The 17729-nt window shown below is 35.3% G+C and overlaps 3 protein-coding genes across 3 annotated transcripts; all 3 read left to right on the top strand.

The window, feature by feature from the left end:
- Nucleotides 1-5534: 5534 nt before the first annotated feature.
- On the top strand, nt 5535-9260 carry LOC147541897 (putative mediator of RNA polymerase II transcription subunit 26b). The gene is made up of 9 exons (XM_086635114.1): nt 5535-6556; nt 6858-6926; nt 7225-7307; nt 7565-7617; nt 7730-7845; nt 7955-7982; nt 8081-8352; nt 8476-8566; nt 8684-9260. Exons 1-9 carry the CDS (start codon nt 6212-6214, stop codon nt 8806-8808), a joined length of 1182 nt encoding a protein of 393 aa, XP_086491240.1. The 5' UTR covers nt 5535-6211; the 3' UTR covers nt 8809-9260.
- A 2420-nt stretch (nt 9261-11680) lies between these two features.
- Nucleotides 11681-13714, top strand: LOC147541898 (early nodulin-like protein 18). Its single transcript, XM_086636597.1, has 2 exons — nt 11681-12170; nt 13042-13714. Exons 1-2 carry the CDS (start codon nt 11945-11947, stop codon nt 13581-13583), a joined length of 768 nt encoding a protein of 255 aa, XP_086492723.1. The 5' UTR covers nt 11681-11944; the 3' UTR covers nt 13584-13714.
- Nucleotides 13715-13757: 43 nt separating this feature from the next.
- On the top strand, nt 13758-17399 carry LOC147541899 (octanoyltransferase). The gene is made up of 6 exons (XM_086636598.1): nt 13758-14669; nt 15699-15746; nt 15838-15898; nt 16488-16528; nt 16933-16992; nt 17094-17399. The coding sequence occupies exons 1-6, from the start codon at nt 14604-14606 to the stop codon at nt 17160-17162; spliced, it is 345 nt and encodes a 114-aa protein (XP_086492724.1). The 5' UTR covers nt 13758-14603; the 3' UTR covers nt 17163-17399.
- The last annotated feature ends 330 nt before the right edge of the window (nt 17400-17729 follow it).

Consider the following 17729-nt stretch of genomic DNA (forward strand, 5'->3'; position numbering starts at 1 on the left):
CTTGTAGTTGGTTGTCGAATGAACTCTATATTTCAAATATGTATTTTCATTTAATCTTAACAATTTTAAAGCGACAAACCTACAACTTGGAATAATCCGAAAATCAATAATAAACAACAAAATATGTTTAATGCACGTGGTGTTTCATTTCAACTGGTTAATAATCTCTTATATACAGGAAATCGTTAAATCAATATTTGGAGTAAATTGTTTTACTCAACTATTATTCCACGTAATCTATAAATGTAAATAAAGTTAGTTTCTATAGCCTCTAAGATTACATGACATAATGAATGTTGGATTCTAAGCTATATAACCTTCATTAAAAAAAAAAGATTCTATGCTACAATGTTAAGATTTTCTAAAGTCTTGCATGGCCCGAACAAATTCACTTTGACAGAGGTTAAAGACAATGTCTTCCTCCTGAAATTTTTAACTGCATCGGAACTGGAATTGGCTCTAGAGAGTTCGCCTTGGGTAGTTCAAGATGAGTTAGTCGTTTTTCAATCCTGTCAGCGAGATGTGTCTCCCGCTGATCATACATTTGAATCAGCCTGGTTTTGGACTCAGTTTCATGGTATTCCACTTGGGCATCTGAATAGTACAACAGTAAACCGACTTGCGTCTACTATAGGAAGATATGTCCCTACTAACATGGAAGATGCAATGAAATGGAGTACATTCGGTAGAGTTCGAATTGAACATTCCCTCACTGAAAGAATGACTCCTAGAGTAAACCTCAAACTCTCAAATACCCAACTTATCTCAATTGAAATTAGAGTTGAGAAATTACCGAGATTTTGTATTAATTGTGGTTTCTTGGGTCATACGATCAAGTTCTGCCCCACCATGCTTGCATTGGCCGATCTTCTCAAACATAGGATGTCAGATGAACAAAGATCGAAATTAATCAAGGCGATGGCTCCAAAATATAAAGAACAGTACAAGGTTCCGTTTAATATGCGTAATCAGGGCAAAGAAATTGGATCCTATGGACTTGATCACCCTATTATTTTGGATTTTGATGAATCCGAAGATTCTAATCGATCTGACTTTTTAGGGAAAACAAAAGGTAAACATCCATTTAATTCTAACTTTACTGATGTAATTTCTAGTATTTCTCAGGTGAAACGATGCAAAACCACATCAACATCGGGAACAGGGCCGTTAATGTCACCAGGAGTTACTACAACAGCAGTTCCGACAGGTCTCACTGTTTCATCCTCCCACGTAACAAGTCGTCAAGATGTGGATCATATCATGTTGGAGAGTAAGGAAGACAGACCTAAACGTCAGTATAAGAGGTCTATCAGACAACCGGGTGCAGATAGTAATGAGGAAAGGGTGCCGGCATCCCAAATGCCGCCCCATCAATGAGTATTTTGGCATGGAATTGTCGGGGATTAAGGAACACCCCGACAAAGGAGACACTAAATCAGTTCCTAATTTCAACCAAACCGGATTTGGTTTTCCTCTCTGAAACTCGTATTATTAATTATCAGTATTTTCATTTCTTTAATAAATTTAGTTTGTATAATTACCACCATGTTCCTGCTAATGGCAGAAGTGGAGGCCTTCTTGTACATTGGACCAATGCTATTGATGTTAATGTTGTTTTTTCGAATGATAATTTAATTCACCTTAGGGTTAAACGCCCCGAGGACCATGTCCATTGGGACATTTTGTGCATTTATGGCCCCCCTAGGGTACAAGATAGATTATCGTTCTGGAATAACATATTAACCAGGATCCGTAGTATTAATAACCCTCTAATTTGTATTGGCGATTTAAACGCCTTATCCTCTAGGAATGATAAATGGGGAGGTACCACTAATATTCCTTTCTTGTCCCATTTTCAGCAGTTTATTCAGAATGCTCAACTGATTGATTTAGGATTCAATGGGACTGGCTATACTTGGACAAATAACCAATCGATTCATCATCTCACAAGGGAAAGATTGGACAGGGTTCTGTGTGACTCTAATTGGCTATTGCAATTTCCGGAAGCGGGTGTATTCCATTTACCTAGATACAACAGTGATCACGCTCCCATTCTCCTCAAATTAAAGGTCCGGGGTCATATTCTAAGCACTATTGATAAATTTGAAACTTACTGGACTAAACATCGGGATTATAATACTACTTTCGAGACAGCGTGGTTACAAAGTCGAGGATCCCTTCCAGAAAAACTTGGTCAAGTTAAGGACAGTATCCGTACTTGGAGTAAAGCGGCATTTGGTATAATTAAGAATAGACTTCTGATTCTCAGAAAGCGACTCACAGATATTCAAGCTATCGCTCCTACTGAGGATTCCCTAAGAATTGAAAGTGAACTTCAAGAACAAATTCTACACCTTGAAGAATTACAACGTTTGAAGGCAGAACAAAGGGCAAAATCTAAATGGGCACATAATGGTGATCGTAATACCAAAGCATTTCATATGGCTATGTCAGCTCGAAGACAAAAGAATAGTATTCAGCATATCACTCTAAACAGTGGTGTTCGAACAGTAAACAGGGAAGAAATAGAATCAGAATTCATTGGCTTTTTTCAGAATTTGTTCAAGGCAGATACAATTGATCTCCCTCCGACCGAGATTCTTAACTCATACAAGATACTCTCGGCCGAACAGTTGGGCTACATCTCAAGAGTTCCTTCTCCCGAGGAAATTAAGCAAGTAGTTATGGATATGGGGGCAATTAAAAGCCCGGGACCTGATGGGCTCCCACATTTTTTCTTTCAACATAATTGGGACACAATTGGAGCCGAGCTAATCACTTTCATCCAGTCAACATTTGAATCAGGTTGTATCCCTCCAGCTCTTAATTATACTACAATTGCTTTAATTCCTAAGATCAGGAACCCGAGTATGGCCTCTGACTATCGTCCAATTTCCTTGTGTAACTCGGTCTACAAATTCATCACAAAAATCATCGCCAATCGTTTGGGCCCTTTTTTGAGTGAATGTGTGATGTGGACACAAAATGCCTTTGTCCCAGGTAGACAAATCATGGAAAACATTGTTATTACTCAGGAACTACTGCATTCAATGAATAAATCTACTGCTAAGAAGGGCCACTTTTCTCTTAAAATGGATATGGCCAAAGCCTATGATCGGGTCAGCTGGAGTTTTCTTGAGGCAGTATTACGAGCCACTGGCATTGAGGGAAACATTCTATCCCTTATTTTATCTTGTATAACCACTACCCATTTTAACATTCAATTGAATGGTAGTCTGGTTGGAGATTTCACGGCCTCTAGAGGCCTTAGGCAAGGCTGCCCACTTTCTCCATATCTTTTCATCCTAGCCTCACAGTCACTCTCCCTCTTAATTTCTCATTATGAACAAATAGGGAAATTTACAGGGTACCAAATTAATCAGGCCGCACCTAGTATTTCACATCTTTTATTTGCGGACGACCTGATTATATTTGGTAAAGCTACAACTGAAAATTTAAGCTCTATTATACAATTAATGGACATTTATGCTAAATTTTCAGGGCAGAGTGTCAACTTCAACAAATCTTCCATTCATTTTAGCAGAGGGGTTCCCACCAACATCAAGAATATATACATCTCACAACTCCAGGCACCTTTGATGACTGATCAGTCCAAATATCTGGGTTCTTTCCTCCTCAAGCCAAGTAACAGAGTCAAAAGTCACCAATGGTTAGAAGAGAAATTTGTCAAATCACTCTCAAATTGGAAACTAAAGTTTATCACTCAAGCAGGAAGAACGGTACTCATTAAAACTATTCTATCCTCTTTTTGTACTTACCCCTTTAGTTTTCAGATTTTGCCACAGACAGTAATAAAGAAACTAGAGAAAGCAGAAAGGACCTTTTGGTGGGGTCATGAAATCACTGATAGGAAATTACATTTCCTTAGATGGGATATACTTTGTAGTCCTAAGCATAAGGGTGGACTTGGTATAAGATCTTTAAAGGAAGTCAATGAATCACTTATAGCTAAACTTACTTGGAAGCTCCTCACCAATCCTAACAGTATATGGGTCAAGTTAGTTAAGTCCAAATACATTAAGGAAGATGACTTTTGGACTTCGGAAAGTCCCTCATCAATTTCGAATTTCTGGAAGGCTATTATAACTACGAAGGATACCATTCGTAATAATTGTCTCTGGATTATTGGGGATGGTTCCAGTACCAAAATACAACAAGACCCATGGATTCCTAACATTCAAGGACACCAACCACATATCATTCGAGACCTACCATCCAACATTTTTTGGGTGGCTGATCTTATTAAGAGGGAATCATCATCATACCAATGGAATCAGGACCTATTACAAACATATTTTGATGAGTCCACTGTTCAAGCCATATCAAGTATACACATTCCGCAACATCAACAGAAAGATAAACTCATGTGGACATGTGTAGAAAATGGAAAATTTTCTTCAAAGTCATATTATCAACAGATCAAGGTTCATCCAATACTGTCAGATCAAGCATATAACTTCCCTTGGAAGAAATTTTGGAAGCAGAAATATATGGATCCTAACATTCAAATATTTATATGGAAGTTGATCCATGATGGGTTACCTAATCTAACAAATATTAGTAGTAAGGTTCCGAACATACCTAATTTCTGCACTCTTTGTAATAGACAAGAACTCGAAACCAGAGATCATCTTTTCAGTACCTGCAAGGTGTTCAGAGATCTTATTAATCATACAAATCATCCGGACCTTCAACCACTTACAATCGATTTAATAGGAACCCTAAAAGATATGCTTGTAAAGGATAATATAGGTTCCCATATTTGGTATGAAGCAACTTATCTGATATGGAATCATTGGAAGATGAGGAATGACCTAATCTTCAACCAAACACCGGTTGATATAGATCGATGTTGGCGACGAACCAAGGAGTCACTGAGGTATGTTAACTTTACTCCTATTTTTTCTGATAATCGCATGCAGGAACACGACTGGAACCCACCTCCAATGGGTAAAGTGAAGATTAACTGTGATGGTTCGTTTAGATCTGATGGAGGATCATGTGCTGCGGTTGCTAGAAATAGCTCAGGAACTATCATCGGAGAAAAAACTAAACTGATCGAACCACAAACTGCCCTAGAAAGTGAGATGCTCGCCATTTCTCTAGGGTTGGAGTTAGCGACTGATTTGGAGATAGGAGGGTTTATATTGGAGACAGATTCTAGGGTTATGGTTGATTTGATCACAACCATTGATCCTTCGATACCTTGGCGTCTGTGGACGGTCATAAATGAGCTACGTGAAAGAATATATTTAAGCCGAGTGGAGATAACCTACTGTCCACGTTCTCAGAATCAACTAGCGCATAATTTAGCTTCATCTTGGTTCAATCCTCCTTAATTTGGTTATCCGTCTATGGTCCTTAGTAGTTAACTTGTTACTCTGTAGTCCTCTTATTTTTCTTCATTACTTTAAGGACTTCATTGTAATCTTTTGGGTTTAATGATATTTCTGTTCAAAAAAAAAAAAAAAAAAAAATTTTCCCATTATGTAGTCGAGCAAATTTTACAAAGCGTGCGAGTCCTTTTTAGTCATTGATCCAATGACAATTGAATTTTGGGGTTGTTTCAAATTTTATAGAAAACAAAGGGTTTCTTACAAAATAAGTAAGAAAAAACACAAATTAGTAGGTATAAATAGATAAAGAATATATCCTCTGCAAAACACAAACAAAATCGGCTTGTTCTCTTTACTACAGCAGTCATCAAGTTTCTCTCTCTCTAAGTTCTTAGGAATCATAAAAATTCCAATACAACAAATTCAAGAAGATCAAAACAACAAGAACTAATTAAAAATTCACCCAAAAAGCGGTTTCATTAAGAAACTTGCTGTGGTATACTTGTTCTTGGGTCTTCTTCTACCATTTTATTTAGAGTTCTTCTTTTCATATACTAATCAATCTCTTTCTTATTCATATATTTCATTACCCTTTTCTTCAATTAGGGCATATCAGTGAGATTGCCCCCCCCCCCTATTTTTCATTTCCCATTTTCTTTTTTATCTAGTTTTACCGGAACCCAAAAACCCAATTTTGTTGTTTCAATCTTGTAATAGTTTGGGTATTTTTTTGTAATTTGTAATAGTTTCTTATAGGAACCGGGAAATAATTGAGATTTGAGTTGTGGGTTATTGAGGAAAAGAAGAATTCTGAATTTTATTTCAGTGGAATTTTTAGTCTCTGTTGTTCAATAATGGCTACCAATTCGGGTGACTGGAGAAAGTACTTTAAAAGTTGTAATAGTGATATCTTTGATATAATTGAGAATGCAATTGTTATAGCTGCTTCTGATTATCCAAAGGAGTTTCGAGATCGAAGAGATCAAATTGCTGAGTTACTTTTTACATGTAGATTGACTCAGTGTAATGGTTGTGATAATGTTGAATTGAAAGTAGCAGAGAATGGAGTTGACAAACCAAATAGTAGTAATTTAAGCTGTGATGAAGTTGAACTGTTAACTGGAAAGATTGAAGAAGAGACTGAAATTAATAATGAAATTTTAAGAATCAAAGAAGTTCTATCTAATCCTCAAGATGAGGTTTGTCATTTGATTAATGGGATGTTCTTCTTATTTTGATTCGGGTTTAGTTAGGGTTTTCATTTTATGTTGATTTTTTTTGTTTTAGTAATGTCCTAATTTTAATGCAAATACATTTCCTGTTTTACTAGATATTTGAATTGGAATGGTTTTGTATTCATGTTTAGGACAATGTGGAAGGTTTCGAACTTGGTCTTATTGTGCCAGTTTTGATGATAATGAAAAGATTGAATGATTTCTTGTACGTTAATTACGGGTTTTTTTCGGTTCTAATTGACCTTGTCGCTATTTGTGTCTTCAGTCTGATAAGGTTTTGTTCGAGTCATTAAGGAGGTTGCAATTGATGGAACTCTCGATAGAGATATTGGAGGTTCGTATCGTATCTTTGAATGCATTAAAAGTTTTAGTTGTCTTCTTGCTTTTTCTATATGCTTTTGATTTATCTTATAAAAGGTTTGAATCCTTTCGATACCTACTTCCCGATATGAATCTTTGTTTTTGTGTATAAAATTATCGATCTTGATTTTATTGCCTTTTAATGAAAATTTGTATCATGTCTGACTTCATTGTTAAGATTGTTCATGTCGATTTATGTTTAGAGGAGCTGATGGACTTTTTTTTTGTATTGGAGTTGATGGACTTCTCACACGGGTTTTAATGTTCTCCAGACAACAAAAGTTGGCAGGGTTGTTAACGGTTTGCGCAAGCATGGGTCAAAGCCGGTTCGACAACTTGCTCAAACTCTCATTACGTATGAATCCTCCTATAATGATCTACTTGTTTATCTCTATTTGTAAAGAGTTGAAATGCATTTAGGGATCTTGATAATTAGTTCAGCTTTCCCAAAATTGTCGTATGAAACTTAAAGACATTCTGAAGTAGTTTATTAGTTAATTTAGTTTTCTCCTTGTGAAACGGGGAATCACTAAACTTATTTTAGTTTGTCGTCTAGCGAAATTTTTTTGAGTGATGCTCCTCGTATTAATCACAATAATTTCTTTATTTCAGTGGGTGGAAAATTTTGGCAGAAGAGTGGGTCGCTGCAAGAAATGCTGCGGAAGGTTGTTACTTTTTTCTCATATATTTGGAAAATTAAAAACACTTTTTTTTCTTGGCATTTTGACGACAATACTAATGTCTGATGCTTTTATATCTTTGGCTTAAATTTAATAGATTCAAAAGGTTCACGAGATTCCGTGAAACCATCTGAGGGTAACAGAGGTCTTCCATCACCACCCTTGGATGAAGGAGCTTTCTTTGTGCCTCCTACTTCTATTGAGTTCTCACAGGTAGATAAAAGTGTCTTTCTTGATTTTTTCAATTCATATTATAAATTTGGTTAAGTTAAACTGACTGAAACCTATTCTTTGTGATTTGTTCAATTTGAACATAACAAAGTTCTTCGATGGCATAGATGATGATGGAAGTAAGTCGGATTTATTTCGTGGTTGTTAGTTAATCATCTTTTTTATTATCTAAACCTAAGTAAAATTCATTCATTTTCTTTTCTTTACTTTGTTTTAGATCCTCAAAACCATGGTGCGTTCAACATGAACAACAAGAAACAGGTCTGCGGAACAAAACCCGTTTGTGAAAATCGCAATTCTTCTATGCCAAAGCCACAGAGACAACATCCTCGTCAAGGAGGAAATGTGATTAAGAATGAAAACAGAAGGCCACAGATAAGGAAGCGAGAGTCGATGGTAGAAGGCACTAAGACACCTAAGAGTCATCTTGGAGGCCGAAAAGAATCCATGGACCAGAACGATAACATTGCAATGGGGTTGCAGCAAAAAGTAGGTTCTTTCTGCAATCATAAGCAGCCTGCTTATGTTCAACAAGATGTATGTAAAAGTATCTTAATATTTTCGATAAACAACCTATTGATTTCGTCTCCTTGGTACAATTTGTTCTATTAGAGTTCTAGGTGTTTGGATGAAGCTGCGGTCCAGCTGAAACTAGATGTTTCGAAGAGGAAGCTTCATGAAAGTTACCAACAAGTTGATGACGGTTCGTTTTAGTTTTTTTATTTTCAATTTCTTCATGGATCTTTAGTTATTTTTAACCTTGTATACATCCAAAAATTGTAAGTGAGATTTCAAAATTTTCGTGTGTTCTTAAATGCAGCAAAGAAGAAACGGAAGATACAGGTCATGGAGCTACATGATCTTCCTAAGCAGGGACGTGGTCGCAGAAATTCACATTTAAGACATGCAGGACAGAATAGGAATTGGTTTAATGGGCGGGCCTAATTCCTTCACCGAGCTAAGGAAACCTAATCTTTTCTATTTATGACGAGCTCCTTAATGGAAGAAGAACGTATCACAATCTCGCTTTAGTGCGTCTTGGTAGAGTATTGACAATTGAAACTCACATAATTTCATGCAAATAATCGATCCTTTTGAGTATTAGCAGGATCGGTTATTGGAAAAAGGTACCTGATTTGAGTTATAATTGATCGACATTGTAGGTTAAATGATATTCATCGAGGTATAAAGCTTAAAAACCTCGGAAAATACATATATATAACTAAGAGAGGCAGATCAAATAGGTCACCCAGTATGAGTGGCTATAGAGAGACCAACCCATACCCCTTCATTATGCATTCATTTCTGTCATAATGTAGCTACACAACTTTTTATTGGTTTTCTGGAGACAGATGGGTTCAGTTTACATTTTATCAATAGATACATATAGTTTCTAATCGATGTTGTTCGATCAATATCTTCATGTCTGAGTTTTATTCATCAATTTGTTAAATATCCTTTAAGTCAATTACAAGTACAAATATAAAGGTGTCAATTGGATTGGGCCAGGACCTCCTGCATGTTAGATATCTAGGCCAGGGCAGCATGCGTGCCCTATTGGGTGGTTATCTTAAAGAAAAATTCTTCCGATATGAATGTGCTGGGATGTTCGAATGACGAACAAGTATCTATGCACTTGCTTATAGAAAATGGGACAGTACTCCAAAGCTCATAGGAAACACTAGACCGCTGCTTTGGGAAATACTGTTTTGATTGAGGGATATACAAGATTTTGGGTGAGAATGTCTGATTGACCAAGTCTTGTATGCCCGTCACAGCTATCATTTCTTCTCTTCATGTCTAGGAAGGGTCACAGGCACACGCTCATTGCCAGGAAACCTTCATTAAAAATATTTATTTTTCCTCTTCTCCTCCCACCACCACCACTAACTGATCGACCACCACTTCGATCGGTAACCACTTCCACCACGATTTCTCTCTTCTCCTGTCCATGCCTCCCTCGTCTGACCAGATTAAGGGTTTCTTTCGTTTTGGAAAACCAGACAAAGGTTAGATGAGAGAAAGGGTGATGAAATGGTGATGATGGTGGTGGTGGGTAGCGGAAGAAGAAAATGATTTTTTTGTTTTGATTTAGCAAAGGGTCGTTGACAATGGTCATTTTACAAGAGACTCCTCTCCGGAGTAAAGAGAATAAGTGGTAGTGGGACACTATATACTTGATCTCGGACTAACCAATAGAAGTGTATTAGAGCTGATGATGAGAAAAAACTTCCAATGCTATTGCACACTATCTTCTTTTCCTTCAAAAAGAACTGCTGCAACTGCATATAAATGGAGTTTCTTGCATTCATCAACTCTTGTGGAGTTTTTTCTTTTGTCCACAAAAATTCTTATGGAGTTGTGTGTGTATGTCACATGTAATACTGGTACTGATAAAATATTAAAAAAAATGTCATGTATACAAGAGTGAGTTATACTACCTCAATGACAATTGTCACAAGGAGGGAGAAAGAAAGAAAGATTCAAAATCACCACATGGTATGAGTTGTTTTAAGTGGTGGTGGTCCATCAACCCAATCATTCTATTCCATTCCATTCTTTTATAGTTTATACTAACGTGCTAATGTTTTTCTTTAATGTTACTTACTTTGGGTTAATTTCAGCCACGTTTGAAACCAGGTGAACATTTTATCTACGAGATAAAAGAGGCTATGATTCAGGTTAGAAGACAGTAAGTGTCAGATCCAAAAACCACCGACCCTATCTTTCTTGTTGGGCTTACCAATAATAAGTCATTACTATATACTAATTAACCCTAACTGCCCATGATTTTGATGATACCCAAACTTTAATTAACTACAAAAATAATAAAAATATATGTAGACATTTATTCCTACAACATAAAAAGTAAAAAGGATAATTGTCAAATAACCAAAGAAATATTTTCTACAAATTAGTTTGAAAATTAAAAGAATTATTGTTCAACAAATTAGGAAGACTTCTCCATCATTTTAACATACAAAATAGTATGACTAAACCAAGTTGAATTCATCATAATTGCGGAACTATAATTGTTTTTTTCTTTTTGTGATATTGAATTTTTATAGAAACCAACTAATACCAATACTTTCAACAAAGTGAGTCGTTAGAGTTTGTCATGGTTAGTCTGGAAGTAGTCAAAATACATTATTTTTTGTTGATCTGTAGTCAAATTACATTAAATATAACTAAGTTCTAATTATGTACGAACAAGACAATATTTTAAAGGAGATACTCTCTTAGTATTTTTATTTTCCTTATAATTATGTAAACCTACCATGCAAAGAATATGATAGTATGATTCTCTTTTGCATATTTTATATAATTAGGTGTATTACTATAAAAAAAAATAGTTTATACTCTTTTTGTTAAGACTAGTACAAAAAGTTTTGGTAGCAATTTATTCTTCTAAGCATACTAAAAAAGAGTAACGAAAATAAACTTAATATATCAACCTTTAGTTCAGTAATCGTCTATCTCCGCTAAAATCGAAGAAATCGTAACTTCAAATAGTGAAAATTGGAATTTTCTCTGTTTGATTATTCCAAATAATTTATGGGTATGACAGGATAAAACCCAACCTTCAACCCGAGATATTTTATTATATAAATGTAATTATCTTATTTCAAATAATTAAAATTCCTAATTTTTTTTTTTTTTTTTTTGAATTGGTAAGCGTGTGCCTCGAACCCTTGACCTCTAAGGAGGAAGACTTACCTCTTACCATTTGAGCCAAGGGTTGTTGGCTCCTAATTTTTTTTCTTTCATTATAGGGCTCCGTTATAACGGCCAAATGAGAGAGAGAGAGAGAGAGAGAGAGAAGAAGTTCTCTATAAGTAGTTAAATTAAAAAAAATTGAAGTACTTGCATGTGACAGGTAGCTGAAAAACAGAGGAAAGAATTTTATTTTAGTAAATATAAAGAAGAAAAAAAACTATGAATTGTTTGTTTTTTTATCAAATAACCTGACAGCAACAATATATCTGTAATTCATCAAATACCCCAACCAATCTCCTTTTATCAAATACCCCAATCAATCAATCTTCTACAATTTCCCATACAAAAAATATCCCAAACAAAGATGATGGAAAAACAGAGGAGCTGGATGATCATCAAATCTCTTACTACTACTACTCCATTGTTATTCATTACTTTCTATTTTCTCTGTCTATCTGGATCTGTTGTTGAAGGTTATAAGAACTATACAGTTGGTGATTCTTTGGGTTGGTATGATAATACTCAAAATCCTTCTATTGATTATCAACAATGGGTTTCTGGTAAAGACTTCACTTTGGGGGATTTTCTTAGTAAGTACTTCTTCTGACTTATTGTTTTTTTGTTTCTCCCTCCTTAGAGATTTTTGTGTCTTGACAAATGACAAGGTGGTAATTTTTTTTAGTTGTCTGATTCTGACTCGTCTAATTCTTAATCATCGACATCAAATGAACCCAAATCAGTCATTCAGAGAGTCAGACGACAACAAACATTATGAGTTATACCTCGTTGCGTCAAGTTAGATTAGAGATTACTCGAAAAAAAAACAAAAACTATCTTTAGTTTCTTTTTACATTTTAGAGTTTATAAGAGTTTGATTCTAGGTTTCTTGTGTCTATGGTGCATTAAAATGGACATGTCTGCAATATATGATGAAATTTCATTGTTTACAAAAGTTTTGATTACCCATTTTTGTGAAATTTCCTTTATTGGTATTGGCAAGAGCTATTTCTTGAAATAGAACTTAATTGAGAGTCTCTTTAACTTTTTTATGACTTAGTGGATGAGTAGTTAGCAAATTTGAGGTTGAAAATATGAAAAAGGTTGTTATTAATAATGCTTTAGAGATTTGAAAATGTCTATCATGTAGAGGGACTAGGTTTTGAATCTTACTGTTGAAACGATCGAAAAATGTTAATCCAAATTAAATGTTGGTTATAAACCACAACCTAATCGGAAATGATAAATGTACTCAAATAACTTTTTACGTATAATATCAAAAGTATAAATTAGGTGTAACACAAACATAATATACTAAATTCGAAAACAGACAAGAAACACATGAATTTTGTCAAACCTAAGTACCTAACTTAGGTAGTAAATATAAGAAGAAAAAAAAAATCAAGTCTTATTCATTTATATTGTACACAAATTGTGTCCTAATTTTGGAAATTTTGATTGCAGTTTTCAACACAGATAGTAACCATTCAGTTGTTCAAACATATAACTTAACAACCTACAAAAGTTGTGATTCCGACGACTCCGATGAAGACGACACTGTACTCTGGTCGGCCGCCGACCCATCCGCCACCACTCCAGTACCAGTCTCAGTAGCACTTCCACTTGTAAAAGAAGGTCTAAATTATTTCTTCTCCGGGGATTACGATGGAGATCAATGTAATCACGGCCAACATTTTGAGGTTAATGTAAAACAAGGATTACCACCAAGTCTTAAGAGCCCATCCGACCAATCATCCTCGCCGGGGCCGGCGAGTAGTAGGTCCGGTGATGATGATTCAACACCAAATCCTGACACTGTGATATCTTCAAATTTTGATCATCCAAAAGAAAGTGACAGTGATGGTGAGAGTGGTAGTAGTGATGGTGAGAGTGGTAGTAGTGATGGTGTTAAAGAAAAATCTGGTTCTGGTCCTGGTTCTTTAAGATTCTTTGACATGAGATTCATTGGGGTTTTGCTTTTGGTTCTTAGTAGTTTTTTAATTTGATAGGGAAATTTCTTCAATTATCATTTGTTGGTTAATCCTTTTTTTTTTAATGTTAGTTGATTATTTATATGTTTATGATAATGTAATAATTAATAATGAGTTGATAATTTAACTTTTGCATATTAGATACATTTTTTTGTCGTCAATTCCCGGAAAACATTTTATTTTGTATAGTAGATGATATAATCCAGTTACACATTTTCCACAAGATACTGTAATATTTAATAAAATTAATTCATAAAAAATCTTTGAACATTTAAAACCGCTTCATTTATATCTCTCTTCGATTGCATCACTTCTTTCGCCACATCATCAGGCCCTCGCTCCACTTTACCATCTTCTCTGACAGAAGGTCGTCAACCGACCACTTTTTCAAATGAATTTTAAATTTCAAGTTCTTTTAATTATTTAGTTCTCCTTCTTTCTCCACTTCCCTCTCTACTCTATGCGGAAAAGGAGACGAGCTCCTAATCGACGAATGACGGTCTGGATCTTGAAGTTTCAGATCTAAAGAAAGAGTCGTCCTGATATGAAAATCAGATCGCGGACGAAGGGGGCTCTTCCCCTCTACTGAAAAGAGTAGAGAGATCGAAGAGAAAGAGAATATAAGAGGAAAAGAAAGAAGAAGAAGAAGATGAAAGATATAAGAAGACGGAGAGAGAAAAAAAGTGAAGAAATTGAAAAAAAAATACATTAAGTTGGAAAGCCACCGAAAAAAGTGGTCGGCGAACGACCTTTTGTCGGAGAAGATGTAGAGGCAGAGAAAGATAAAGTGAGGATAGAATAAATTTCATTCGGTTCTTCAGGGTTTTTCCGAAAAAAAAGTTAAAATTGTTTTTGGCCTTGGGTCCAAATCAAAATGTCGAACTCAGACGGGGGCAAAAGGGTGAGGTGGTCACAAATTGAGGGCCAAAACGGAGTTCACCCAAATTTCAACCCCAAGTTATTACCACCACGGTACCTAACAAACTTAAAGAAGAGGTAGTCGAATCGGAAAGCAGCAAGCGAAAAACAGAGATCATGGACGAGTCTGAGTTCAAACGCCTTCTGAATCTCTTTCCAGTAGTTCGTTCTCGCAATTACCATGTAAGAATTCTCAAAACCACTTCAAAACTCTACTCATACACCACGAATTTTTTGAATTTCGATCTCTAACCTGTCACCATCTAGTTCATAATCTAACCCTAGTTGCAATTCTTAATTTTTATATACTTGAGATCTAGATGATCAAAATCTAGGTATACCCATTTCGTTTTGTATCGAAATCTATTACGGGTCACTCCCAATTTCCTTATTTTTTAATCGTAATCATATTTACTTGTTCTCCTTTTTAGGGTTTTTTTGGGTGTTTGTGTGAGGGAAAGGGGCTGGATATTTAGATATCTTTATATACGATGAAGTCTAGGATAAAAATATATCTATTGTTTTGAAATTGGGGAAAGAATGAGCACTAATCTTAGAACTTTTGATTGAAAACTATTAATCACATATTTTTTATGGTATTGTTTGATCAATGAGAAAATGGGTTAGATTTTGTTAAACTATGTTCTGCATAAATCTTCTTAAAACCCTATTTTCCGGAAAAGGATTGTCATAGGCTTATCTACTTCATAAATTCTAATTCGTCGGCAACATGGGATCATTCTAATACTAAATCAACATGTTTGTGCGCTAAGCTATTGCTCTTTTATTGAACATATGCTACGTTGAGATGTCCTTATTGAATAAATATGACTAATTAGGAATTGAAAAAAAAGGGGCCCTAGTGGTGGGGTGGCTGGGAGCTGGGTGCACAACCCGCACCCCCCACTACACTGCCCCGACTCTCCCTCGAGACAGGACTAAGATTTCGAAGTTTGGACCTATTTCTAAGAGACCAAGACATAGCTCTGATACTATGTCAGAGCCATTGGGCCCAACTCTCTTTGAAAACTGGCTCGCAAGGAAACAATCGCCCAAGACTGATCTACTTTACAAACTCAAATGCCTAAGACTTCGGAATAAAGCTTATTGATTTTACAACTTTTGAAAGGAAAAGTAGTATTGCAAAGAACAAATTATGTTCTTCCTGCTAATTTAATCTTTATTTTCATTCCATATTTTCGAAAATTGCAGCCGGACTTAGATGCAAAAGAATCAACTTCAAGGTCACCAAAAGACGAGGTAAAATGATGGGAACCATCTTCTACTCCATTTTTGGTAAAAAAATTCCTACTTATGAGAATTGAAATGTCATCTTTTATTCTTATGACAGCTAATAGATTGGCAAGATGCTTGGAGTGAGGGGGCTGACATTCCAGGAATTAACTATGATGGTAATTTGCTTCGTTTATGAATATTATATATGTATGTATATATATATATATATATATATATATATATATAAACTTAAGATGATTATTCTATCTTAGGCCTTGATTTTATGTGTTTATGCAATTTAGGTGTTAGATAATATGGTGGATTTTCTGTACTTACAGAATTTTCTTTTTCTTTTTGTAACATGGGACTTCAAGAGTCATTAAATGGAATGGATATGTAGTATGAAGATATCACAAATTGAATAAGCCTTATAGAGACCCTTAAGGCCGCGTATGGGGCCTGAAGTCTCATTTGTTCCTACCTTCTACTTTATTATACCCTTTGGCACAATTCGATGAATGGTGCATTTCCACCACCACCGAGTTTCGAACCTGTGACTTCGGGGTTTTCAGAGTAGATACACAACCAACTGACAAGTTGTTGTTGGCAATTCGTATTCAAACATTAGCATTTATGTGCACTAGTTGTAGGGTTTTAGAGGGTACTTGAAAACCTGAGTCTAATTCAGATTCATAATGAAATTTAGGGTTTATGTTCATTAATAAATCAAGGTAACTCATATTGTGATTTTCTTTTTTCATGCAGATCCATTTTGGGGGAAATTAAAGTTGGCTGCTGAGAAAAAGGTATGTTTGATTATTTTTCCTTCTTCAATATGAAGTTACTTTAGGTTGGGATTGGATCGAAAATGGTCATTGTCTAATCTTGCACCGCATATGCACATAACCACTTGATTATCAGATGATTATTAGTTGTCAATCTTGAATTAGTGTTTTCGACCTACGAAATATCTGAATACTAGAGTTTGATTAGGTCAATCTTTGATATTATGATTTTGGTAGACCAAATTAACTACATTTAACTCAATTAGTGCCGTAGTGCTACATTCTCCATTTTCCCATGTGTAATTGATAACTTCTAAATTCTAATATATCGTAGAATTTTCAATATTCAATATCTTAATCTTTTCCTTCTACCCAAATAACATATATTTAAACTTAAATTTGTGATATCTTATGTTGCTTACTAGGTTAATCCAGAAGCTGCTGAAAGATTCTGCAAGGCTTTCCAAACTGTTTACGAAAAACTTGTAAGGCCTGCTTGTTATTATGCTTTTATTGAACCTAATAGTTTTCAGTTCCCTTCTCTTTTCCCGTAAATTTCCTTAATGTTGTCCATATGATATTTCAGGTACACAAAGAACTGAGTGCGGATGCTGCTCGTAGCTATATAAGTTCCGCGACTAATCTAACAGGGTAGAATTTTTAAATTTTTGTAAACTACAACAGCAGTCTGAAGTTATCAATAAATTTCCTTCAGAGAAAGAGAGAGAGAGAGAGAGAGAGAGAGAGAGAGAGAGAGAGAGAGAGAGAGAGAGAAAAGAGCATGATGTTAAATTGCTGTTTTAATTCATTTTATGTTAAGATTTGACTAATTTGCTGCCAAAAAGAGAATGTGCTTAAGATATGGGAAGAAATTGAAATCATTTATCTGTTATATCATATTCTTCCGATAGTAAATTGAATATTACGTTTCAGAAGGTTCTGTGGCCCTGGAATTGATTTCCACATCGGTCGTCATGAAAACTATGATTTAGGGCATCTAGTCAAATCAATATGGTTGGTGTAAATGTCAAAGGACTGCACCGCTTATTTGCAGCTAACTAGTAAATTATGCAAGGGTCAAAACATGGATCGGACTACAAAAACGATACTCTTAACTTTAGTTGTCAGTATCTGATGAACGAATCTTTGACGACAAAAGAAAAATGAGACAGAATACAGAGAAGCCCTATAAGGGCTTATTCAAGTAATCTTGTCTCCCAAG

The sequence above is a fragment of the Eschscholzia californica genome, unplaced genomic scaffold (assembly GCF_041429995.1).
Source record: "Eschscholzia californica isolate CP2 unplaced genomic scaffold, dmEscCali1.0.p SCAF_4, whole genome shotgun sequence".
NCBI classification, from domain to species: domain Eukaryota; kingdom Viridiplantae; phylum Streptophyta; class Magnoliopsida; order Ranunculales; family Papaveraceae; genus Eschscholzia; species Eschscholzia californica.

What these genes read in the sequence shown, in the direction of transcription:
- LOC147541898 (XM_086636597.1), top strand. Translation starts at nt 11,945, where the DNA reads ATGATGGAAAAACAGAGGAGCTGGATGATCATCAAATCTCTTACTACT. An exon ending in CACTTTGGGGGATTTTCTTA is followed by an intron (nt 12,171 to 13,041) that starts GTAAGTACTTCT and finishes TTTTGATTGCAG; the next exon opens with TTTTCAACACAGATAGTAAC.
- LOC147541897 (XM_086635114.1), top strand. Translation starts at nt 6,212, where the DNA reads ATGGCTACCAATTCGGGTGACTGGAGAAAGTACTTTAAAAGTTGTAAT. An exon ending in CAATGGGGTTGCAGCAAAAA is followed by an intron (nt 8,353 to 8,475) that starts GTAGGTTCTTTC and finishes TTGTTCTATTAG; the next exon opens with AGTTCTAGGTGTTTGGATGA. An exon ending in TTACCAACAAGTTGATGACG is followed by an intron (nt 8,567 to 8,683) that starts GTTCGTTTTAGT and finishes TCTTAAATGCAG; the next exon opens with CAAAGAAGAAACGGAAGATA.
- LOC147541899 (XM_086636598.1), top strand. Translation starts at nt 14,604, where the DNA reads ATGGACGAGTCTGAGTTCAAACGCCTTCTGAATCTCTTTCCAGTAGTT. An exon ending in TTCGTTCTCGCAATTACCAT is followed by an intron (nt 14,670 to 15,698) that starts GTAAGAATTCTC and finishes CGAAAATTGCAG; the next exon opens with CCGGACTTAGATGCAAAAGA. An exon ending in TCCAGGAATTAACTATGATG is followed by an intron (nt 15,899 to 16,487) that starts GTAATTTGCTTC and finishes TTTTTCATGCAG; the next exon opens with ATCCATTTTGGGGGAAATTA.